The 24430-nt window shown below is 46.0% G+C and overlaps 1 protein-coding gene across 1 annotated transcript in view; it reads right to left on the bottom strand.

The window, feature by feature from the left end:
• Positions 1-24430, bottom strand: part of FBXW4 (F-box and WD repeat domain containing 4) — a 64685-nt gene that overhangs the window by 4137 nt on the left and 36118 nt on the right. Inside the window, 1 exon segment of the mRNA XM_080622207.1 lies at positions 10705-10770. Within this exon segment, the coding sequence (XP_080478333.1) occupies positions 10705-10770 (66 nt within the window).

A 24430-nucleotide genomic window follows, 5' to 3' on the forward strand; every position in this document is an offset into this window, starting at 1 on the left:
AGGTAGCACAACCTCCCACCTCTAAAAAAGCAGCCATCACACCCAGAGTGAGCCTGGCCATACTAAAGCTTGTCTTCCATCTCCCATACCAGATCAGACCTTGTAATGCTGCAAGATGGCAGCAATTTTTAATGGCAGCTTGGTGATGTCTCCAAGCGAGACATTTCAGCAACAAATGGACAGGAGAAACCAGATTCTGGATTCCCACTTCCAGAGTTCCTGTGCAATACTGAACACCACCCAGGTGCCTCGCTCCCAGCGTTTCTCCATGCCTTCACACCTCACTGCAGTGGTACCCAAGTATCCCAGAGTCACTCCTGTTTTCCTTCCTTCACTTCCCTTTCCAGCCTAGGCCACAAAAAAGAAGGAAAAAAATAAAGGGGGGGAGCATTAGTTTTTCTTTATAGGCAGGAAAACCACACAGATACTTGCAAGTTACTGCAGCAAAGCAAACCTTGCTTAGCTGGTTTGTTCATCAGTTCGTCTTCTGCTCCAAAGAAGAATTGGTCCGCCAAATTTTGGTCAGCCAAAGCAGCTTTCAACGGGGAGGTCCAGCCCCCGCACGCAGTAGCGGTACTTCAACAGTTTACAGAAACAACCCATTAGTTGCTACAGTGAAGCACTTACAATCTGACACCGGGGAAAATCATACTGTGCTGTACACTGGGCACACATACCAAAAGACCCGAGTGTTCTAGCACAGGCACACTTAAATTGATGAAGATGCAGAACACGATTAATATTTCCCTCATGTTTCAGCAGATTAAGTTGTCTCTGGACCAGCTACCACCACGCCAGGCTAGATCCATGTCCCTGCAGCATACATGGCCATGCTGAGCCCATGCTGGGAAGGGAACTCTGCTACCACAACTCTCACAGCCTTGGGATCTCAAGTTAGTACTCACAAATTGTCCAGTCTTCATTATCCCAACTACTCTCTGCCATCAAACCCCAGTCCCCAACAGGTTCCACATCCTAGGGAGCAAAGCCCACAGCTAATCCTTAATAATCCATAAAGGATCAAGATAAGCCATCAAGGAGCAACAGAGAAGCAGCAGACACACAAGCACATCACCCATTGTTTTCCAACTTACATGGGCAGAAAACATCTACTCAATGAGGGATAGAAAGAGATGTGATAGTTAACTTGAACCTTAGTTCTCACTAGGATCACAAACATGACTGGTTTCCTGGAAAGACCAGTCTAGAGCCAGAGCTCTTGGCTTCAGCACCTTAACCACAAAGCACCTGGGCCAACACACTGCCTACAGACATACAGGTCCTGCTGAGCCCCCAGTGCTCAGCAGGAAACTCACAGATATTCCCAGTATCTTCCACTTTCTCTTAAGCATCTAGACAGACTGAAATCATACTGGCAGTAATCCAGTACCAGCCCACAGGGAACAGAGCCAGAGCAAATGCAGCAGCCTGTTTTGTCCCTAGCACAGGAAAGCTGTGTTAGCACCAGGCTTTGGACTTGTTGCTGATAGAACAAGATGTTTAAACAAAGTCCCTGTGCCTGGGAAATGTATCAAACCAATGAGTCCAAAAATGAAAGGCATTTTGTTCAAGCACTATAGAGAATCCTTTGATTCATCTCCACCAATTCCCACGTTCTTCAGAAAACAAGACTTAAAAAAATTACTTTCCAAATAAGCTATTTGTTCAGGATTTCCACATTTCACTCTTTTAATGCCGGAAATCCAGCAATAAGCACTGCTATCATGATACCCCCAGAAGACAGAAGTCTTCTAGGGCTCTATTTCTCCTCATCCCAGCAATATGCAGACAAAATAAGATTGGTCATGGCAGAACCCAGATGGTTAGTTTCCAGATGACCCATTGGATGCTGCTGTCACCACGTTAAAGCCATCTACAGCCTCCCAAGCTGCTGCAATTATTTGTGTTACCATAAAAGCTCAGATTTCCCCAAGACCTTGCTGATAGCTGGAGTCCAAAAGAAGTCTGCACCTTCCTCTCTGTACCCTGCCCATTTTCTGCAGGTCTTGGCCAGCTGTCTCGAATACACATGAACTACACTCCAAAAGCTGGGATGAAACAATAAACACATTTCTCCCTACCCTCAATTTCTGGTGACCCCAATTCACTAAAACTGATATTACACAAATATGCAAATTCTAGGAAACTGCTGAATCCAGAACATCTGCTGAAAACAGATGTGTGAAATTAAGGACATACTCATTTGCTCTGGAAGCCTCATCTTACTGTAAACTGTGATCATCTGCTGAAGACAAGTCATTGCACATGAGGTGACTGTTCAGAAACTGAGCAGAGCTCTAAACCAGTATTTTAGCTCCAACAACTACTTGCAACAAGCCAGGTGAGAAGCATATACTTTTAAAAAAGTGGAAAGAGCACCATTCAGTTCAAAACACTGGGATATCCACACTGAGTATCAAGCAGAGGAAGGAAACAAAATCCATTTAAAAACCATTATCCAGAGTGCAGCATTTGCACAACTTCCGTCATTCAAGTTGGAGAGTTCACCAAAACCAAAGGGAAGAGCTGAGCTCTTGACTCTTCCAAGTCATTGCAACAGCAGCTGGGGCACCCAGGGAATGCAGCATCTTACGCTAAGAAGGGAAAGGCTTGGTTAAAAATAATGTCTTTAACGTAAATAGGGCAAAGCACAGATCCTTGGCAAATACATTCTTCATAGAGTTATCCTATGCCAAGGTTGCTCCTGCACTTAGCCAAGGCTACTAATTCCTGAAAGGAGATGTGAGATTGGCTTGGGGAATTTTGAAGAAGCACCTCGATGTGAAATGGCTCAGAGATGCTTTTGTAAGTGATTTTCAGAAGAAATGCCTCTCTCCGCTTCCCCAGCACAGCTGAAGGGACTCGAGGCAGTAGGGGGGAATGACACCAACGATGGTTTGAGATTGTGTCAAGAGGAGACAGAAGAGGGAGTTTTGCCTTCTTTTCTTCTGCTTTCTCTGAATTGGCCCACACACGCTTTAAATGGTCCAATAAAAAGATACAATTTCTTTACCTTTCCAGCTTTGGGACCCTGTGAGTTTTTGTTGTTCAGGTTCCCGTAAGGTTAAGTTCAGAGGATAAACTGACACGCTGGGCTATGGGAAAAAGCCAGTTTCTTCAAATAAAGCCACAACGGTGCAAAAGAGACCCTGCTGGGGCTTTTATTTGGGAAAACAAACAGAAATGGCACCAAGCCCTTCTGCTTTACGAACCAATTTAACTATAAAACCAATGTTCTCCCTCTTGGGGGTGAGGAGGGGAGAGAGACAGGACATGACAATAGTCCAAAACCTTGGGGGGAAAAAAGAAACTAAAAAAAAAAAGAAGACAAGACAAAAAAAGGTTGTCTGTCCTCTTTTCTTTCTTGTCCATGGCTCCTTTTCTTAGCACACGTGTGTTCTTGTAAAAACGATTAGATTGCAATTTGTATAACATGGTGACCCCCAAATTCAGACATTTAACCCCTTTTCTCTGCAAAGAATGTCAAGAATGTCTTCTCTGTCTTTCTTTCCAACAGGAGGAGTAGGGGGGAATTCTCTCAAACTGTGATTTCTTGGGGGAAGAGAGAAAGAGGGAGGCGAGGAAAAGAAGCAGGGAATTCTCAAAGCCTCTCGCCTTTCGCCCCACTTGTGTGGGAACAGGCGGCTGTATTGCTCCCTTTCTGGACAGAACTCTGCAGGTCTCCTTTAGTGGGGAGACAAAAAAATGGAGAGTCCAAATCAAAACAAAGCCATCTGTTTAAATGAGCCACTGCTAGCCAGTGGCAGAGGGGGTTCCTCATTCACTCCTTCCCATTCTTCTCTCATGCCACTGTTGATTCTCTCTCAACCCAGGGAAAAATAAAGATTGCTTTTGCTTTGGCTCAGAGGGATGAAACTGATTGATGTGCTTGGAGTGTCCAGCCCCCACCCCACACTCTCCGATTGTTCAAGGCCTTGTAAAGTTGTCATAAATACGCCTGAACAGGAGTGCAAAGGCCACAGCATGCCCTGGACATGCACACATCCAAAGGGCAGTAGCTAGCCTCATGCTCATCTCTAATGAGACAGGGCCAGACTGCCATAAGGAGAAAAGGACTTGGGATAAACACCTGTATGTTCTTCCTTTTTATGATGGCTTTACATTTAGGTTAAGATGCACCAGAGCCCTCTTAACGGAAGGAAAGCAGAAGATGTCCAGCTTATGTGAGAAGGTTCAGAAAGACGATGTCAAAAAAACCTCCAGGAATTACTAAAGAACCACAAGGCCCCAAATAGTTTTGTGAACACATGCATACCATGGGAAATACATTACACATAAGATTGGAGCTATCCATTTATAGTTAAGAGACAGAGCTCTGAACACAACAAAGTCTGTTAAAAGGAACAGTCATCCGAGATACCACCACTTAAGAGGCTCCCTGCAGCACCAAGCTTTCTGCAGCATTGGCTCAGTTTGTCATAGGTCTGATACTCTGCCTCCAACAACGCCCAAGAACTCAGAGCAAGGGAATCAAACCCTATAGTTCAGAGTTGTAGAACTGGACTAGGAATTTCCTCCTGGCCTTTTCAAGTGACTAGTTCATGCCTGAAGGCAGGAGACCTATTTATATCTAGTCTTGCTGCTCAAGTCACAAGTGGGATTGTTAGCTCCATGAAGAAGGACCTGCTTTTCCCTTTGCCTAGATCTACATCCAAAGTCTCCATCCTATCTACCTTACTGCAGAGGGAATGGTTCTCAAGGACCAAATTAGAAATACAAAGACAGCCATTGTGCAAAACTGATTTAACATGAACAGACCAAGAAAGAGTTTGCCTGAAGACAAGAATTTTTCCCCTATGACCAACTCCAGACTGTCATTTTACCAACCCTTTTTCCTTTGAATTTCAGTAAGAAGGCATGACATTTGTGTTCCTGATTAACCCAAGGACATATAAATGGGAATAGCCAGAACTGATGCTTTAAAAAGAGTAACCAAAGCCATCTGTGGACAGGATGGGGAAACAGCAGGGCAAGAAAAAAAAAGCAAGAGAACCTCAGAAACAGAGAACAAGCAGCCATCTGAGGAAGGGCAACTATCTGTGGATCATCACACTGCAGTGAGCAGAGGCAGCACAAGGCACCCATCTGTATTCACTTACCTGATGTAAGTACAGCCCAGGAAGCTGTTTAGCTTACTGTTAGACAAGTTTTGGATTGGTTATTGTGATTTAAAACGGTGTTCAGCTAAGATAGAGATGCTGAGGAAGAAACCCAAGCCTGAAAAGAGTAGGGAGCCTCTTTCCCACAAAGCCTGGAGAGAACTTCCTTGGCAAAAAAAAGATATTTGGCATAATTAATCTACAGAAAAGGAGGGTAGGAGAGGGGATTCTGCATGTACAACATGGTATTATGATTCTTCTGCCCCCCAAATCCTGTGAAACTGTTATCAGTGCCAGGGTAATATTTGCTATTGCTTGTCTCTCCTGCTACCAGAGATAAGCACCCATGTCTCTGTGCCTGGATAAATCCAGTTTAAATACCTGGGTGAAGCAGACTTCCCACAACTCTAAGTGTAACTTCCATTTTCTTTCAATTTAGCAACTCTAGTTCGGAATCCATTGTCTCCCTTCATCCAACAAACTCCTTTTGTTATTAAATTAGAGAGTCTCAAACTTGTTTAAACCTTGGAGTTCCAAGCTGTGGAGAGAACGACCTTCTACAGAGCTTGTTTTAGAACACAATGTTAAGAAGTCTGCTTGTGCATCCTGGGCCAAGCTTCTACATTAAAAGCTTTAGTTGAAAACACTCTGCAAGCTTTATAGCAAAGAACTAGACCTGCAGATTCTCATTTTATTTATCCACTTCCCCATATAAAAATATCTGAGCATGGCAAGTTGCAAAGCCAAGAAGGACTGGATTTAAACAAGAAAGCATCAGTAGTGACCAGCTAATACAGTACTATATATTGCAACTGTCAGACTGCACTTGCCGCTTAAGAATATCACAGAGAACTCAGGTTTTATAGCTGTCCCTCTCTGTTGACAACTGTTCATGTTCACTCACTCAATGGCTCTAAGAGCCACCAAAGTGGATGCACATCAACATACACTGAAATCTGAAAGACAGCAACTAATTCTTGCCCACCCCACTGCACAGACAGATGGAACCTAAGAAGGGTCCCATGGAAGCACATACCAGAGATCAAGCAGCAGAAAGTTAGCAAGCTTCAGCTGCTTATGATGGCAATGCTCATGCTAGCTCTTGGAAAGAAAGAGCACAATGTGATAGCACTAAAAGTAAACACGGATTACTAACCTGCTCCACAGCTGCCTGGCTACCCTGGAAGACTCATCCCCTCCCCTCTACTGAGGGCATCAGTCACACACCTGAATCTCCCTTCTCCTCCACTCCCAAGCCACTGTCATGAATCCTCTACCTCCCACCTCCCCAAAACTTGCAGACATCAAAGGCACCTGCCTTGAACACCTGAAGAGCAGAGGGGCCTGACGGTCAAGAAACGCAACTATCTTCCCCTTCCATCCACTATTTTTTTTCTCCCTCATCCCTTTGAAAAAGGTGGCAGAGATAAATGGAGAACAAAGAAACAAGAAAAAGCCACAGCTTTGGCCCACACCCTGCCTATTACTTAAGGGGGAAGGAACTCTTCCGAAAGAGGAGGAAAAAAATGTGCTCAGACACAATGGCTCAAAAGGCCAGGCAGCAAACCGGGCCACTTTGTACTGCTAACAAGGGAAACCTAATTACAGGAAGAGGGCAAAGAGGGACAGATAAAAGGGATACAAAATTTCAACATCTGTTGCCATAAAGGGATAAGAAGTGGGGAAACGCAAAGTGTCAGTTTGGTGTCAGTGACGGCGTAAAGCCACTTTCAAAGGGCTCAGGAGAGGGAGAAAAACCGAACAAGAAATTAGAGGGTTCTTAAAAAAACCCCAACAAAATACAAAAAAAACCCACTCTGCCAAAAATGCTTTCAAAAGGGGAGAGGAGATGGACAAAGACTGGGTATTTAAAAGGTGGAGGATCTGGGTGGCTTGCAGGGCACAGCTAACTTTGGCTCAGTTTTCACAACAGCTCTTGTGCCCTGCATCTGTCACGTTGTGTCACAGGAAAGGACAATATAGGACTTGTGCATTTAAAGTGTTTACAGCATAAGGACTACCATGCTAGACAGATCACTGGTCCATTTCAAACATCAGGCTTGGCAGAGTTGCTGCAAAGAGACCTCTGGAATATCCTACTTTATGGAGAAGCATCCTTAAGGCAGGGGCATGTGTCACCTAAAGACATGCAGACCACCATGACAGGCTAGGGAGCATCAATTCTCTGCAGGCAAATGACAAATGCTGACCTTGGAGCTGTTCTCAGTGGTGCATCACCCTCATCTCCCAGGGAGATACACTCCCAAAGGAGACAGGAGGCGGGAAAAAAAAGAAAGAACATGATCTGAAGAAAGTATCCTTTTCTCTTTCTTGCCATTAGCTGGCTGTTCTGCTGAGCAAACACTAGCACTGGCAGACACGACAGGATGGTCTGAGAGAGAAAGGGAGCAGAGGTGCCTGACCTGCATGAGGCAGCTGCCATCATATTCTTCATTGGCACTGAAGAGCAAGAGGACTGCCAGGTGTCAGCAAGGCCTGATACTAGATGCAAAGACAAAGGTTAGTATCTAGTACTTCATACTGCTAATTGTTCTCCTTTTCTGTGCAGACCCCTAATCACCAAAGCTATTCGTAGCCCCCCTCCATGAACACACCTTGATCCTGAATGGCAATAAGTGCACAGCAACTTCCCCACATCTAAAAGCAATCAGATGGCATAATGTAGCATGTGTGGGATGAGGTATGTCCTACAGAGGTGCAGCTAGCCAGCTTCAAAAGCATAAGAAGAAAAAAAACCCTCATTCATTACAGGAGAAAGGGCCAGGTGTAGCAGCAGCTGGAATTTCAGCCATCAGAGACAGTGTCTTGGCATTATGCGGTCATTCCCCTCCTTTAGACTCCTCTTGACGATTGCTTGTTGCTGCCTGTTGCGGCTTTGATCCAACACCATCATCTCAGCAGAGTCAGAAATGAAAGACAGTTGTGGGGGTGGGATGCAGCAAGAGGCGTTTCCTTTCCCCAATAAAAATTTCCTCACTGCCAAGCCCAACCAAGCCCTTTTCAAAGCCCAGGACATATTTCCAGGTGAAGACTTTATCCCTTTCCTCTTGGAGGGATGAGAATGGCTGCCCCAGGGTCAGGGAACTGCAAAGGTCATAAATACGAAACATACCATGACCAACAGCTACAAGCACCAGCCAAGGACTTATCTGGCCTGGAACTAAGATGATCAGTACACAAAAGGTTATTTAAGCTTTAAATCCTTTTGTAGCACGTTCCAGCTCTCAGCTATTGGGGAAAAAGACCACCTACACCAAAGGAACAGAACGCCACAGAAACTGCTGCAATGTTACACAAACACCCATGGATAAAACAACCAGCTAACTGCACTAACTGTTCTTGGACAGCATTAAACATCTAAGTGGTTCTAAGGATCCTGCAGTTTTAAAGAACATGTCTTAAGCACTACTCTACCCTGCCTCATTTCTTTGACAGAGCAGTTGCCTGGATTCTGCTCTTGGAGATAATGTCCTTGCCATGTTCAGGATCTGCAGGTTATACTCTGGCCCTTAGTGGCCACAGGAAAGGGTAAGCAACAAATGCAAGAGGCCTGGCTCTGTCTTCCAGATGTTATTAGGACACACTGGGCACAGGAGAATCTCTTCAGTCCTGGCAGCTTTAAGATTTTGAGTTTCCATGCCATGCAACCACTTCTGGAGTCTGACCAGGGAGACAACATGCATAAACTTCAAAGGAAGAAATAGCATTTCCCTATGAGATCTCTCCTGGAAACTACTGGAGCCTTTGAAAATCAATCCAAAGCTCTTCTGGGAAGAATGGTTTATGGAGAATTCAAGACCTGGAAGGACAAGTCTGTACTTCCTCACTATAAGTGACCACAGCAAACTTCATGTGCTAGTTTCCCAGCCATGCTTCCTACTCAGCCTCCTGCCCTGCACGTGCTGATGAGACTTCCAGCTCACACACAGGCCCCCAGAGAGGAAAAGACCCAGTGGCACGGTGCATTCCAGCTGTGACAGGTGAAGAGGGAAGAATAAGTTTGACACTTCAGCCATTGCAACAGAGGCCCAGTGGCCTAGGTTGCCTTGGCTTTTTTATTTGCCTGTCAGTCAGGCTTTGACGTTATTGAAAGATCAAACTTCGTTGTGCCTGTTCATTACCTTAATCCTATTTTCTACACAGCTTTATTATCTCTTCAGGATTCCTTGGGAAAGGCTGTCAGAGAGGCTGAGGCAGGGGGGAGCGGGTTGCCTATCTCCTCACCCCTGTCAGATGCCTCTATTCAAGAACAGCCAGAAGACTTGATGGGCAGGGGTATCACAGCACAGCCCTCATCCTTCTGGGTTACTCCAAAGGCACCATCAGACTAGGTCACCAAGAAACATGCACCATAGCTGAATGTGCTGGTGCTGCTTTTCCTACTTTAATTTGTCCTTTGTGGGATGCATCCTTTGCAAAGTCTCTTTTTGTTACACTTCAAAGAAAACCAAGTTGGTTTGTATTGGATGCACCTGACTCAGACAATCTGATCTAAACTATAGATTAGAAGGCAAATTGGCCTCAGATGAGCCCTGCACACACACCGATCCTTCTCTACTTCCTTTCCCCAAACACAGCTCTGCTGACACCTCTCAGGCCCCTTCTGCCATTTCCCCCCTTCTCTCCCCTTCCCAAGCCCACCAGCTCACCTCAGTCCTGATGACCCTCCATTGATAATCTGTGCTGTGCCACTCCTACTCAGAGCATACCAGTCCTGGAAAGCTGAGCTGCCATTCAATAATCCTGCCAAATATTTGCTATCTTTCCATCACTACACAAAGACCCCCAGGCTGAGAGTTTCAAATTTGTCAGCAGTTGAGTCTCATGTCAGGATTTGAGCTCAACATTTCCCCAGTTGCTAAGGTCAGCACCTTCAGCAAACAGGAACTACTCAAAGGCCCCAAATCAGAGGCCACAGCAATTAACCTCCTCAATGCTTATTAAGACAAGGAGAAGACAACATCAAGACAGGGAGAAGACAGCACTTCCATAGACAACCTGTTGCCACCACTCACCTCCCTGAGCTACTAGAAACACCAGTCAAGACGTCTACAGAGCCTGTGTTTGCCTCTGACTTCTGAGCATCACAGACAAGTGAGTGAATGGGAAGATGAAAACAACCTTCCTCACCCCTCTGGCTCAGGCTAAAGCACCAACTCATAGATCAATGAAAAGGAAGGTGGCATGTGCATATTCTGATTGTACATGGGTAATGGGAAGAAACCAGGGTAGCTGTGGAGAACTGGAAATGTTGGGAAGAAAAGTCGAGCTGCTCCCTACTGAACCAGAACAACACACTCCCCCCCTCCCTGTCATCTTTCCACACCAGTTTGTTCCGTCCCCCACTCCATCCTACATCTCATATTTAAACATAGAATCATAGAATAGTTAGGGTTGGAAAAGACCTTAAGATCATCTAGTTCCAACCCCCCTGCCATGGGCAGGGACACCCCTTGCCTTCATGGACAAAAGGAATGATTTTACACCATCTCCAATATTGCATCTCTCAACGTTACTTACTTTCCCCATCAAGTCTCTGCTCATAACCTGGAAGCTCACTTACCTCTCCAGGTCCCAGATTCTCAGAGGTGAGGTGTGTCCACAGCAGGCTGTCCCCGTCACAAATGAGCTGTTTAAAGAACACAAGCAAACAAAAAAACCTTACTAATCCTTGTGTTCTGAAGAAATAGTGCATAAACAAGACAGAAAACAGGCTACAAGACAGACTGAATTTTGGTCCAAGACTATGTCAGCATGTTCCACCACATTTCACGAGGAGCAGGCAGCAGCAAAGGGAGAAGTGCTCCAGAGCTCTCAGTAGTTGAGCTTCCCAAATGCAGCAAGTCACAACTGCAGAGAATTGGCAGGGCATAAAAATGTATTTGCATATGCAAGGAGAAAACCTAAAATAGGAGCAGCTGTAAATTGCAGTGACATTTTCTAAACAGTTAGCACAGTGCTCAGCACGTTTCATGTGAGTGAATACATGTCAGGGAGGTAAGCTCCAGAAAGACCTCATGGAAAATTCCCTGTTACTTCCTACTCATGTCTCGGCTTCTGTTTGTTGGCAACTTCTGAGCACAGTCATGAACTGGCTGCAGCATCACAGGCCTAACCAATCACAGGAAAGAAGTCTCCAGTTCAGGTTGCTCAAAGCAGGGCCAATTTCCAAGCTGGATCTGGTTGCCCTCCCCAGCACTCAAGCACTGTTAGAGGCTGGACAGTCCTCCTGCAGCAACATCTGGCTCAGCAACATTTGGCTCAGCTCACACTCTCCAGCAGGGTCCATTCCAAAGTCCTCTGGTGATGCTATGTCCCTCCTGCACGTGCTGGCTCCAGAGGCTGCCTGACAGCCAATGGCCTAAAGCTAGTTGATAAGACAGGAACAAATCTTCAAAATCAAGCAGCAGGAACATGGGTGCTGTGGCTCTCCACATGACACTGCTGGTTTTATGCCAACTTCCTATCCTCAGTCCAAATAAGAGAAAGCAGCTTACACAAAGGTTTCTAAATAAGCTATAAATGACCTCTCACAAAGCCACATTTATTGCAGTAACCAAGAATAAAATGTCAAAACTATGTTTAAGACATTGCAACAAGGATAGCACGAATGCAGGAAACGGAACCTGCTTTAAATAAAAGCCAGTTCTATGCTTTGCCTAAACATCTTTTGCAGCATGACATGGAGCTAGCAGCTAAAAGAGGAAAGCAAATTAAGGAAACAATGTCACATCTCTAAGAATAGCATTTTTAAACATTTCTTTGATCCTCTCAAACATCCTTTCTTTGGAAATCAGGTGTCTCCAAACTTGTACTGTACCAGGAATGGATTCTTGCAGCATTCTTGACTTCTGTAAGAAGCACTACTGCTGGTGTTACAAGACACCCAGCAGCAAAGTAGTGAATATGCACTCACTCACTCAAAGCCAGAAAAGAGCCATGTGGAAGCAGGACCAGAAGTCAGGACTTCTAGCTCTGTGATTTAGGTGAACAATTGGTTTCTCCAAATCATAAGGCCAAAGCAGCACTGCCAATACGCTCTGCAAGAGAGGCAAACGGATATGTCAAGCTACCTCAAAGAGCTAATGGAAACCAAGGAAGACCTCCAGCTATGAAAACTTTCACTTTTGTTGGCTTTATCCCTTCTATCTACACTCACATAACTGGAGGAGTCCCCAAGTCCTGTGATCCTTAACTGCCCTTTAGGCCTAGTCAAGGCCTGCAGCACCAGAGCTATTTCAAAGTCTCCTCAACAAGGCTGTCTTACATGCAAAATCCCAGGTTCATTAGCAGTGCACATGCAATTGGCCCAGTGCACCTATAGCACAGGGCTCTCTGCTGCAGGGTGTACACATTCTTCTCCATGGATGTCTGACCAAAGTCTGACAGTCTAAGGAAAAGCCAAAGGCAACAGCCATGAGGACCAACTAAGAAAGCTTGCAGCATTTCACATTTGGAAACAGGGTTTCTGCCCCATACCTGCTCCACCATAATGCAGGACAAGAGGGAAGATATCCCTTTGGCCAATGTGTCCTATCTCCGAGGAAAACAAGCAAAAGACACCCACTCTGACAGCTCACCAGTCAAACCCCATGTCTGGAAAACAGCACTTTGGTCAGGGAGTCCCTCAGCTACAAAGCTAGGTGTTTGGTTCTGTCCCTCCCTCCCCAAACATAATCCATTAATAAGTACTAAAGCCAATTACCGTGGTTAGAAACATAATAGCAGCCAAGGAGTCAGTCAAGCAGGCAATTGGGTGCTTAAGATTTTTCTTTTGGGGGACAAACTGACTGTCCCAGCAGAGAACGCCCTCACGTGGGAGACAGGCCCCTTTGTGCAGAAGGTATGCACAATGCTTTGATGGTTGCCACAGGTTTAAATTAGCATGGAGGCACACCAACAGGGAGAAAAAGGTGGGAGGAACAGCAAGGTCTAATCCCTGCTCATGCTGTCAATTCTGGACTTCAGCTTTCCCTCCTCAGTTCTTACCCCCCACCCCTCCAAAGAAAGAAGAAAAATAGCATTAGATGGAGAGATTTGTCTCCAGGATCACATACGGGCCTCAGGGCCACAAACAAGTTTCTTCTAAGTAAAGCTGACTCCATTCAGTCAACAGGAATTTTGTCTCATACTTCAGCAGGATCAGGTTTGCAGGTCTTATCTTTAACAGGCTGGAGCCCATTAGCAAGCAAAGATAAGACTTCTCCCAGAAGAGCAGGGCACCTTCACTGCCTGGATTAGAAAGCAGCATTCACAAGACATACACAAGAAGTGGTGCCAATGAGAAATTTCTAAAGCCTTGGAGCAAACTGACCTGGAAGTCTGGATCCCCAGGGCCCCTCACCTTGAGCCTCGTTTGCAGGAATACACCTTCCACCTCCAGGCCTCTCATAACTGGGAACCTCTCAGAGGTGACAGTTTCATTCCAAGCAAAAGTGCAACACATGTCAGCTTTGGTTATGTCTAAAACAATATTCAAACTGGAACTAAGCATGTAAAGTTTGGCTCCAAATCTTCTGCAACATTGCTAAGCCACTGGCCATCATATATGAAAAATCATGGCAGTCAGGTGAAGTTCCCGACAACTGGAAAAAAGGGAAATATAACCCCCATTTTCAAGAAGGGGAAAATGGATGACCCAGGGAATTACAGACCAGTCAGTCTCACCTCTGTGCCTGGCAAAATCTTGGAGCAGATTCTCCTGGAAGGCATGCTAAGGCACATGAAAAAAAAGGAGGTGGTTGGTGACAGCCAGCATGGCTTCACTAAGGGGAAATCCTGCCTGACCAATTTGGTGGCCTTCTATGATGGGGCTACGAAACTGACGGACAGGGGCAGAGCAGTTGACGAGTTGACGTCATCTACCTGGACTTGTGCAAAGCCTTTGACACTGTCCCACAGGACATCCTTGTCTCTAAATTGGAGAGACATCAATTTGATGGGTGGACCACTCGGTGGATAAAGAACTGGCTGGATGGCCGCACGCAAAGAGTTGTGGTCAATGGCTCGATGTCCGGCTGGAGAGCAGTAACGAGTGGTGTCCCTCAGGGATTGGTGTTGGGATTGGTCTTGTTCAACATCTTTGTCTGTGACACGGACAGTGGGATCGAGTGCGCCCTCAGCAAGTTTGCCGATGGCACCAAGCTGTGTGGTTCGGTTGATACGCCGGAGGGAAGGGATGCCATCCAGAGGGACCTCGACACGCTTGTGAGGTGGGCTGATGCCAACCTGATGAAGTTTAACCATGCCGAGTGCAAGGTCCTACACCTGGGTCGGAGCAATCCCAGGCACAGCTACAAGTTGGGCAGAGAAGAGATTCAGAGCAGCCTTGCAGAGAAGGACTTGGGGGTGTTGGTCGATGAAAAAATGAACATGAGCCGGCAGTGTGCGCTCGCAGCCCAGAAAGCCAACCGTATCCTGGGCTGCATCAAGAGGAGCGTGACCAGCAGGTCGAAGGAGGTGATCCTGCCCCTCTACTCTGCTCTCATGAGACCTCACTTGGAGTATTGTGTGCAGTTCTGGTGTTCTCAACATAAAAAGGACATGGAACTGTTGGAACAAGTCCAGAGGAGGGCCACAAGGATGATCAGGGGACTGGAGCACCTCCCGTATGGAGACAGGCTGAGAAAGTTGGGGCTGTTCAGCCTGGAGAAGAGAAGGCTGCGTGGAGACCTCATAGCAGTCTTCCAGTATCTGAAGGGGGCCTACAAGGATGCTGGGGAGGGACTATTCATCAGGGACTGTAGTGACAGGACAAGGGGTAACGGGTTCAAACTTAAACAGGGGAAGTTTAGATTGGATATAAGGAAGAAATTCTTTAGTGAGAGGGTGGTGAGGCACTGGAATGGGTTGCCCAGGGAGGTTGTGAATGCTCTGTCCTTGGCGGTGTTCAAGGCCAGGTTGGACGAGGCCTAGGGTGGCATGGTTTAGTGTGGGTTGTCCCTGCCCATGGCAGGGGGGTTGGAACTAGATGATCTTAAGGTCCTTTCCAACCCTAACTATTCTATGATTCTATGATTGTTCAGCAGAACTGAGGCCTTCTACCAGGCTTGCTTCTTCTAGTTTACCTTCAGCAAGCTTTTTGTCTTAGAAAGCACAGAGCACACACCAACACCCTGTGACCTAGAGAAGTGCAACCTCTTCACAACTGTTTTTGCCAGCTGCCCAAGAGAAGCAACTCAAGCTGAGCTACTGGTTTACCGGATGTCATTTATTTTGCCTACAATGATCTCAGGAGTAAGAACCACTGAGGAGAGATGAGACTGGTAAAAAGAGAGCAGAAGATACCCTAAATATATTACTGTAGGGATGACCCATCTCTCTGATGTATATATGATACTACTGATGTACACAGACACTACCCAGATGTATCTACATGCTACATAAAAAATGCTATGTCCAAGCTTCAGATGGCCTTGGAAGTGCAAAGTCCTCTCCTCACTAAGCTTTCCTCTGCCCTGTGAAAGCTGTTGGGTATCATGACTACAAACTCCCTCCAAAAGATTCCTCTAACAGGAAAATGAGCACCACTGCAGAACTTCTGTAACATGGCATGTTGTCTTCACTGGGATCTTCTAGGAGGTAAACCAAAACAAGCCAACATACCATTTCCACCTCTGGTGTACCAGGAAGATGAGGATTCTGCAGACCATTGAGACACACATACTTCATATACAACATGGTTCTGTTGTCCAAAGTAAGGCATTTTCCAACTGATCTGATAGTTTGATGTTCTCTCTCCCATTTGAAACTCCCTACTGAGAAGGGAGAGGGGGAATAAACCCGCACAAAATCAAAAAAAAATCCCTGCTTCTCCTGAAGCCAGACCTTCTCTATGCTGTACAGGAGACATTTCGTTAGAGATCACCCCCCCACAACAGAAGCTGGGCCGGGGATGAGAGAGCACACACATCCTGGCAGTGCTTTTGGAAGAAACACAAGAACTCTGTCCATCTGACTGACTTGTGGTTGTTGAATCCCATGGCATTTCTGGCAACAGCAGTAGTGCTCTGGCTACAGTCCAGCTGCAATGATCCCGTGCCTGCTCGGAAGGTGCCAAGGACACCGTTTCACCCCAGCCGTAGCATCCCTCTTTATCCTGTCCTGGACTGAATACTGCCAGATGTGGATGAACCAGAGGGAAAGAGGTAGCTGCCCATCAGTTTTTTTGGGAAGAGGCTGTTTGTCATGAGGCTTGGAGACAGTTTCAGCTCCAGAGACACAAATCCCATTCTACAAATACACACCTTGCTCACTGTCAACCTAGCCTTCAGAGCAGGCACTGCCTGAGCTGGGAATCCTGCAATGCAAAGTCATTGAAGGAACCTGGGTGAAACAGGCTCTTTCCAACCTCTTCTCTCTAAACTTCCCCCATGCCCCAGGCTTGCGCCCTTCCCCTGTACTGTAAACAGATTGCTTCTCCAATCCCATTCTGCTCTTTGGGGATTTCAAATCCAGAATCTACTTGACGTGTGCAAGAGACTGTTCCTTCCTCCTCGCACGCTCCCCTGCCCCCTGGAATTGGACATCGTTGTTCCATTTTGGAGACTATTATATACAGAGACTCATCGGACTGCGAAACAAAGAAGTTATTACTAGACAGAGCCCTGCAGCTGGGAATGTGGAAGACAGGGGGGAGAGGAAGGGGAGCACTGAGGGAGACAGGGACGCAGGGGGCTGGTAGCAGCATTATGAAAGCTATCAACAGAAAAGACAGCTCAAAGATGGGAAATATCTGTTAGAAAGTCTCAAGTGAGATGAGAAAAGAAGAGAAAGCAAGTCCAGGATGGAGAGTGGATGAGAGAAAGCAGTTGGTGCCAATGGTGCCGCGGGTTAAACACACGGGTCTGTGGGTTTGTGTAGCCTTTGATTCAGCACTGACACGCTTTGGCAAGGGAGGCCACCGGAGCTGTCAAATCCTTCACCAATGTGCCCATCAATTGTATTCAGCTCTCCCCGACCTGCACTGGCATTTTAATTACTGTTGGGTAAACTAATTTGTACAAATGAAGGCAACTCTGCCTAATAGAATATGCAAGCTCTCTGACCTCTGACAAGCGATGACACAAGATACAAAGGAGGCAGAGGAAGGCTTTTTATCAGAGCCTTATTACTCTCTATTACTCCAATTAGTTAAGCTCCAGTGCTCCTAATTGGGGGAAAAAATTGCAATTAAATCAATTTTTGATGGGCTGAAAGTGGGTTACCGAACCGCCCTGCCTGTGAAACACTGATATTATAGCAGCAAAGGTCAAAGTCTTTGTCGGCACCTGTGGGGCCCCCACCTTCCCTCTCTAAGCGCCTCTGTGCCCCCCCCAACACACACGCAGCTCACTAAGGCGAATCATTAGAACATGTCATGTCTTATCGTGGCCGCCACCATCCTGCTAACCTCATCAGTTGACATCATTATGGAAGGTAACTCCTCCAGCATGAATACAGTGCTAAGGTCACACAAACTTGATGGAGCCCCTGCTGAAGAGCAGATGCAACAGTAACAACATTGTGAAGGGAAGAGGAGCGGGTCAGAAACTCAGCGCAGGGAGTTTCGGCACCTTCAGTGTGAGGCTTCTCCAACAGACCAGATACACAGAAAGGGAGGGAGACAGAGTGGAGAAGCAGGTGCTCCTTCCTTCCCCAGGGGCATTTAATTTACAACATCAGTTTAGCATTTTGATCTCCATGAGAAAGTGGGCACCACAAACATGCAAGAAGTCCCACCTGCCTTTGATTCAGGCAATGCTGGATTTGGTGGTCATGTAGAGCTGGTGCTACCCCTTCGCTGGCCCTTTAGTCCTACTTTGTGCCTCTTGCAGGATGACCAGAGAACTGGCAGGATCACCTTCAGTAGCTCGAAAGCAAGTCAGGACAGCTAGGTTATATGCTAACAACTCAGTAACCTCAAACCGAACAAAAATCAGCAGGTAAGGAAGTTGCAACAAAAGTCCCAGCCACTGCTACTGGGTCAAAATTACATCTTTCCAGAACAGGGAACATGGGGAGTGGAAGGCTATTTAGAAGATAAGATTGGAAAAGCTAAAGAAGCCAATGACACATGGTATAGCTGTTCAAAACCTAGAAACATGCAGGTTGCATCCAATTTACTACAGCTCTGCAATATCCCTTTGGCTTTTGGCTCCAGACTAAGTCTTCCCATATTCCTCAGTTCTCAAGAGCTTTCCTATCCTTCCAGTCTCGTGTACCATGTTCCTCCTGAATCCTTGGCATGCAATGGTTCTGCTCCAGGCCTTCAGTGCAAGGCAAAGACAAGGTCCATCAAACTGACTTAAACATATTATTTCTGTGTTGCTGGCTGCTGTTCTAGGCTCAAGGGTACCCACACTGCACTTTGTTAAAGCCTGGTTTCAGCAAATGCCCAGGACAGGACCAACTCTGTAAAAGTTGACTGACATTCCTGAGTGTACCCATACAAGAGAAATATTCAAACAGTGTTTTTCACAGAGCTGCTGTGATTTTTCAGAACCTCAAATGGAATTGCCTTTGTGGCTGCACAAGTATTTTTACTGGGTTATCAGCCCTACTCCTTTATTAAAGCGAAAGGCTTGATAGCCCAGGTTTAACGATGCAAAATACTTGTTTGCATGGTATGTCCAACACTCTTCATCATCCTTCCTCATTCCCTAACCTCTGGGCTTGCTACGCATGGAGCAGTTGTACAGGACAAAGACCTCTATGATAACTCCTGCATCTGTAGATTTCTCCAGACCCAGTTTATTCCCCAGCTGATGCTCAATTTGTTACTGTTATTACAGGAAAAATGAGACTCCTTGAGAGAGAGGAATGTAATGTAGTACGTAACCAAGACACTGGTTTGAATAAAGTGTACCAAACATCAAGTGGGACAGAAAGCTCAAAAGCCTGTGCCAAAACAGTTTTGACTGTGTATGCTTTCGAGGCCTTACTGTGAACAGAGTTTTCTCTGGAGGCATCCACTGGGTTTACATTTTGGAAGACTAATCATAAAGAAACATGACTCTGCTGAGATACCACTTCTGAATCTCGAAGCTGGGCTGTGCAAGAGGTACAGCTCTCTATTCCTACCACAGAAAGCTTTCTGGGGAGAAAGAGAAGGGAAAAAAAGAAAAAGAGGAAGTCTAGGGACTTCCATGTCAGCCCAAGACTATGTGGCTAAACACTCCTACAGTAGGGTTATTTCAGCTTATCAGAACAAAACCTCACAGGACATTTTTCATTCTCAGAAGCTGAAACACTAGAAAAGCAAAGAAAGCTGCTACTAAGGTTGCATTTATACTTTGAGGAGTTTAGGGTTGGGCTGCTGGCTTTTCTTTTGCAAAGTGCAGGTGAAGTAACCACAGCTGGTACATGGACTTCTTTAACTGCACTACGCATTTTCCCTTCCAGTGTCACTAGGGCAATCTCAAGCCATTTGCAGGAACTTCATCCTACACTCTACTCTTGGCTCTATACAAGAGAGCAGTCATTCAAATACAGACAGGCAAGACTCTTGCTAGGTACCTACCAATAGAATGCAAGGTGACTTCATAAAATCTCCATCTTGAGTAAATACACTGACTTCTTGGAACCAACTGAAAGGAAGAAACAAGTGAGGCTGCTGACTGAGCAGCAACAAAGCATGGTCCCAAAGATACTAGGCATTGGACACCATCTGGGATAAGGCAGGCCATCTACAGACTATCACACACCTCAGGCAGATCTCTGAAGGTCTGGCACTCAGATCTCACCCACCTGCACACCCACCTGCACATCCACTTCAAGCCTTCACACTCAGCACAGTGCCTATGTCCTCCCTACTAGTCTCAGCACCATCAACCTTCCCCTCATACCAATGGGGCAGACACCCTGCGCTGACCCTCACCCACTTCCCCAGACCCAGCAGCCCCCTCAAGTGCAGTGCCAGGGGCCCACACACAGCCTTAGAAGAAGCTCTGAACTCCAGCCCTTGCTTTCTCAAAGCCTGCCCAGGTGTAAAGCTCCAGTGATTCATTTTTCTTTGCCATTTTTCCTCCCTCCTCCCTCTACTCCCACCAACACTTCCAGGCCACACAGTGAGCCGAGAGGTTGGAGTACACGAGGACCACTGCAGCAGTCGTGCTGTTTCAGGCCCCCCCAACTCAAGACAATTTCTAAGAGCCATTTCTTATTCTCCCCTCTGTGGAATGATTTCTGTTAATTGCCTGGTGGGAATCAGTTATAGGTGGCAGAGACTCTCTCCACACACACACCCTGGCCCCTAATTGGCTATTGAAGTTTTAACGGGGCTTTCACCTGGAGAAGCTGGTAATTATTCCCTTCATTCTCCTCTTGCTTGTACCTGTAGCTTCACACTTAGGGCCTGCCTGGCTCCACGGGGGGTACTTTGTTCCCTCTAACTACAGGCCCCACACAAATGGGCCCAGCAGCAGGAGAACTCGGCAAAGTGGTAATTTTCAGCCTAGCGTAATTAGCCAAGGTTCTTTCAGCCCAAACTGCTGAATGGGGAGGGGGCTGCTGGGGAGGGTGCACATGTGGGAATGGCGGAACAGCGGCTGCTCTCAACAGGCTGACAAAGACCTCTGAGGGGCTTCAATATGGGGTGACAGGAGGAGGGGGCTGGAGCGGGACACAGCCTGCCTGGCAGAGCAGGGGCACAGCCAGCGGTGGGACACATGCCGAGAAGGTCAGCTCAAGACAAGCATCCTTCCCCCAGCCCATGGAACAGGGCTGTGCAGGATGCCAAAAAAAGGGGTAAAGGAGAAAAGAGATCCAGTGATGCACAATAGGAGCATGTGAAAAGGTGCAATGCATGACAGATTCTTGAAGGCCTGATGTAGCCTACGTTCCCAGGGCAGGATTTCTAGTCTAGTACCTTTGCACTGAGATGAAGGCAACAGACCCAGGTAGGGGAAACTGGACAGCGCAGGTCCAAGACAGGACAGCAAAAATTGTGTCAAGGACAGAGAACTCTTACTGCTGAGAATAAAAGAATCAGGGAAGAATCATTCACCTCCTCCAGCATCTGCCCCAAAAGCCAGAGAACAAGCAGAACCAGGAGGACAGCAACGAAGACTCCAGGCTTTTTTCTGCTGAGCCATTTCCCATTAGCAAAACAAAACTTCTTTTCATAGTGGGACCTCACTTACTCCACCCTCCTCTTCTGCTACAAGCCTATGGTTCTGCAAAACCTACCAGGAAGCTTCCTGCGTGTGGGTTGACCAAACCACTTGGGTCCTAGTGTATTGCTCTTGTGTCGCACCAGGCTGGCATCAGTTGCCCCACAAGCCAGAAACCAGCATCCTGTGGCTCAGTGCTTCTGTAGATTTGCAAGACTTGTCAGCATCTTTGATAGCTTTCTTTGAAATATCACCATCGCCTTCAGGATAGAAATCCTTGTCCTAGTTGGTCAACTCCAGAGCTGTAGACAAGTTAAACCTGCTCACCTGACTTGACGGTCTCAGCTCCAGCGCAATGTGGTCTTTTTTTGTTATGTTAAACTATGTTTTGAAAAAACTCATCTTGTGTCCTTTGTGACTGCAGCATCCTACTGGAAAGCAGAACTGTCACAATCTAAAGGCTTGATCCTTATTCTGCAATTCAGACTAACTGGCAAGAAGGCAAGTGAAAAGATGCTCATTACTTTCATCAGATCACCAGTTACATAGCCGTGCTGAGCAAGCCCTAGGAGATGACAATCACTACCTTCTGATAAGAAAGAAAGGAGATCCCCAGAAACTCCATACATGTCAAGGAAATGGGCAGCATAACTCCTAGGGCACAGACTCATAATTTCTGAGCTGCCCAAAATACACAAACATGGCCCAGTGCTGCAACAGGTTGCAAATTGGAGAGGTTGCCCAATTCCACCCCACAATGCTCTGTTTTCTCTTCAGATCATACAAATCTTCCACATTATACTAAGAACTTCCACAGAAAGGTCAATTTTTTAATTTCAATCCATTTTTTTTTGCAGCCTCGCACAGGCTGCTGTTAAGTACTTGCCACAGACACAAGTTCAGCTAGATACTGTGTGCCTTCAGCCCATTAATGCTCAAAGCCTTTCCCTTAAAAACAGCCTTGGGCACTTCTGAACAATATATGCTTGCCATGAAATCAATGCCAGCATCTGAGAAACAGACCCCAAGAATAAATATAATCAGACCCAAGCTGACCAGGCTAGTTTCAAGACTACACAGACAAATATAGCAAACGTTCCCAGCACCAGTGGGAACAGATATGTTGCCTATGCTCATACCTTATCACAAACCTTTCAGTGTCCAAGGCTTTTTCTTCTTACAACCCCACAGCCTACAAAGGGACATATAGAACTGATTTAACTAAATACTCCAGCTGTCATTGCTGTGGACGAAAGTCTAAATACATGCCCATGCGTAGAAAATGCTTAAAGAATCATGATGCAAAAGAAGAAAACTATTTTAAAAATATCTCCTTTCTGTTTTATAAGCTTCAGGACTGCCAAGTCCAATCCCAATATATTTTCAGATGTGACTGGCAGGGTTTTCAGTTAACAAGTATTCTTTTAAAAATGCATATATATATAATGACAGCTTATCTAAACTTTTCCATTAGAACATATGACTTTTGGAAATGAACACATGACTTATTGAAAATGACTTTTCAATAAGCCAGCAAGCCGTGCATGCCAGTGAGGTCAGGGGGAGGGGAGAAGCCTTTCAGGTTTGCCAGAACAACTAAAACCCAAGAATGTTTCAGTTTAAAAGCAGGAGTGGGAAGGAATCTGTTTTTCTGGTGCCACAAGCCACGAGTTATTTTTGTCTTACTCCTTTTGCCATATGCACACACATGTACACCAAATTCAAACTTCCCAATTTAGGAGAATTTTGAAAAAAGAGATGAAGGTGGTGAGGAATATGAGGACTTCTTAACAAAAAAATCTTCATCATCTTCCCACAAAGGGACAGCAGTTCTTTCTCCACATCATGCAGAGGCAGGAGCTGTGCTTGTACACACTTCTAGGGAAAAGAAGCCAAATCACTTAAAACCAGAGCGTTTGATCTTCCTCCTCTGCTCTATGATATTCAAACAATTTCCAAATTAAGTCTAAACAAGTTGTTTAGAGGGTTTTAAAAAGCAAAAGATGAGGAAAGGTGAAAGGGGAGAAGTGTGTGTATGTGGCACATCCTGCACATAGAGAAGTCCAGGACGCTGAGCCATGGAGACACAGGTGCTCTGTGGAGGAGATGAGCGAAGCCTCATCTGTGTTTAACTCAGCCATGAAATGACTCCTAGAGCTTTCCTGCTCTGATCATTCCAGCTCCGACACGGACATGCTTACAACCACTTCAGCTCACTTGCCCTTAAAGTTCTGGGCAGCTTCCTCCTCCCCAGCTCTCCACTCTACGCAATATGATTTGCTTCAGGGTTTTCATGCTAAGTGTTTGGAACGTGTCAACTGTTTGCCCCTAAGTGGCCAAGATACAGAATAAAGTCCCTGCTCTCCATCTGCAGGTTCAGGGCATACTTGCTTGTCAGCGAGCACCAGAGAGAAAAAACCTGCCAGTCAGGGTAGAAAGCCCCAGCCCTGAAAGCAGATAAAGGCACACAAGATATCATTAAATGGTGAGACAACACACATCTAGGCATAAGAATGTTTAGTCACCACCCACCCCCCCTAGATCCTGCACTACCAAAGAAACTGCTGGAAAAGTTTTGCAGGAGCCAGAGCTCAAACAGAGGTTTACAGCACAAGTTAACATCTTCAGTACCTGCAATCAGGCTGGCCTGCAAGGCAGACCAAGTAGTATTGAATTTTAGTGATAACTGAAGTTAGCCAGATGAAGACAGGGAAGGGATCAGGCAAAATAGATGCTGCAGAGACTTGGAAAGAACAAGAAGGCAAAGAACAATTTAACATGATGCTTGATGTCAGTATATTGAAAAAAAAGATAACAAAAAATGGAGTACGAGGGAAACGACTGCACTGAAAGGACTGCAAAAAAGCCCCTTCAGGCACATGTCTCTCAAGTCCACAATGGAACAGAGGATTCCTGAATACACATCATCCACTGAAGTCAAGAAGTAACTGATAAAGGGATATGAAGCACCACACTGCCTCCTGCACCTCAGTAAGTTGCTTCTAGGTGAAGCAGGACAACCTGCTGTCAGTTAGTCCTACACATCAGGGAACAGAAGTCTGGAAGCTTTAGATGCACAAGCAGCTTTGTAGGTAGGAGTGTGAAACCACAGTTTCCTCCTTTCCTATGGCCTGCCTTATTCCCATGTGCTCTGAGATTTTAGGAAGTCTCATCCAAAAACAGTTATTAAAAGAACCA

The sequence above is a fragment of the Psittacula echo genome (genome assembly GCF_963264785.1).
Source record: "Psittacula echo genome assembly, chromosome: 6".
In the NCBI taxonomy this organism is placed as follows: Eukaryota; Metazoa; Chordata; class Aves; order Psittaciformes; family Psittacidae; genus Psittacula; species Psittacula echo.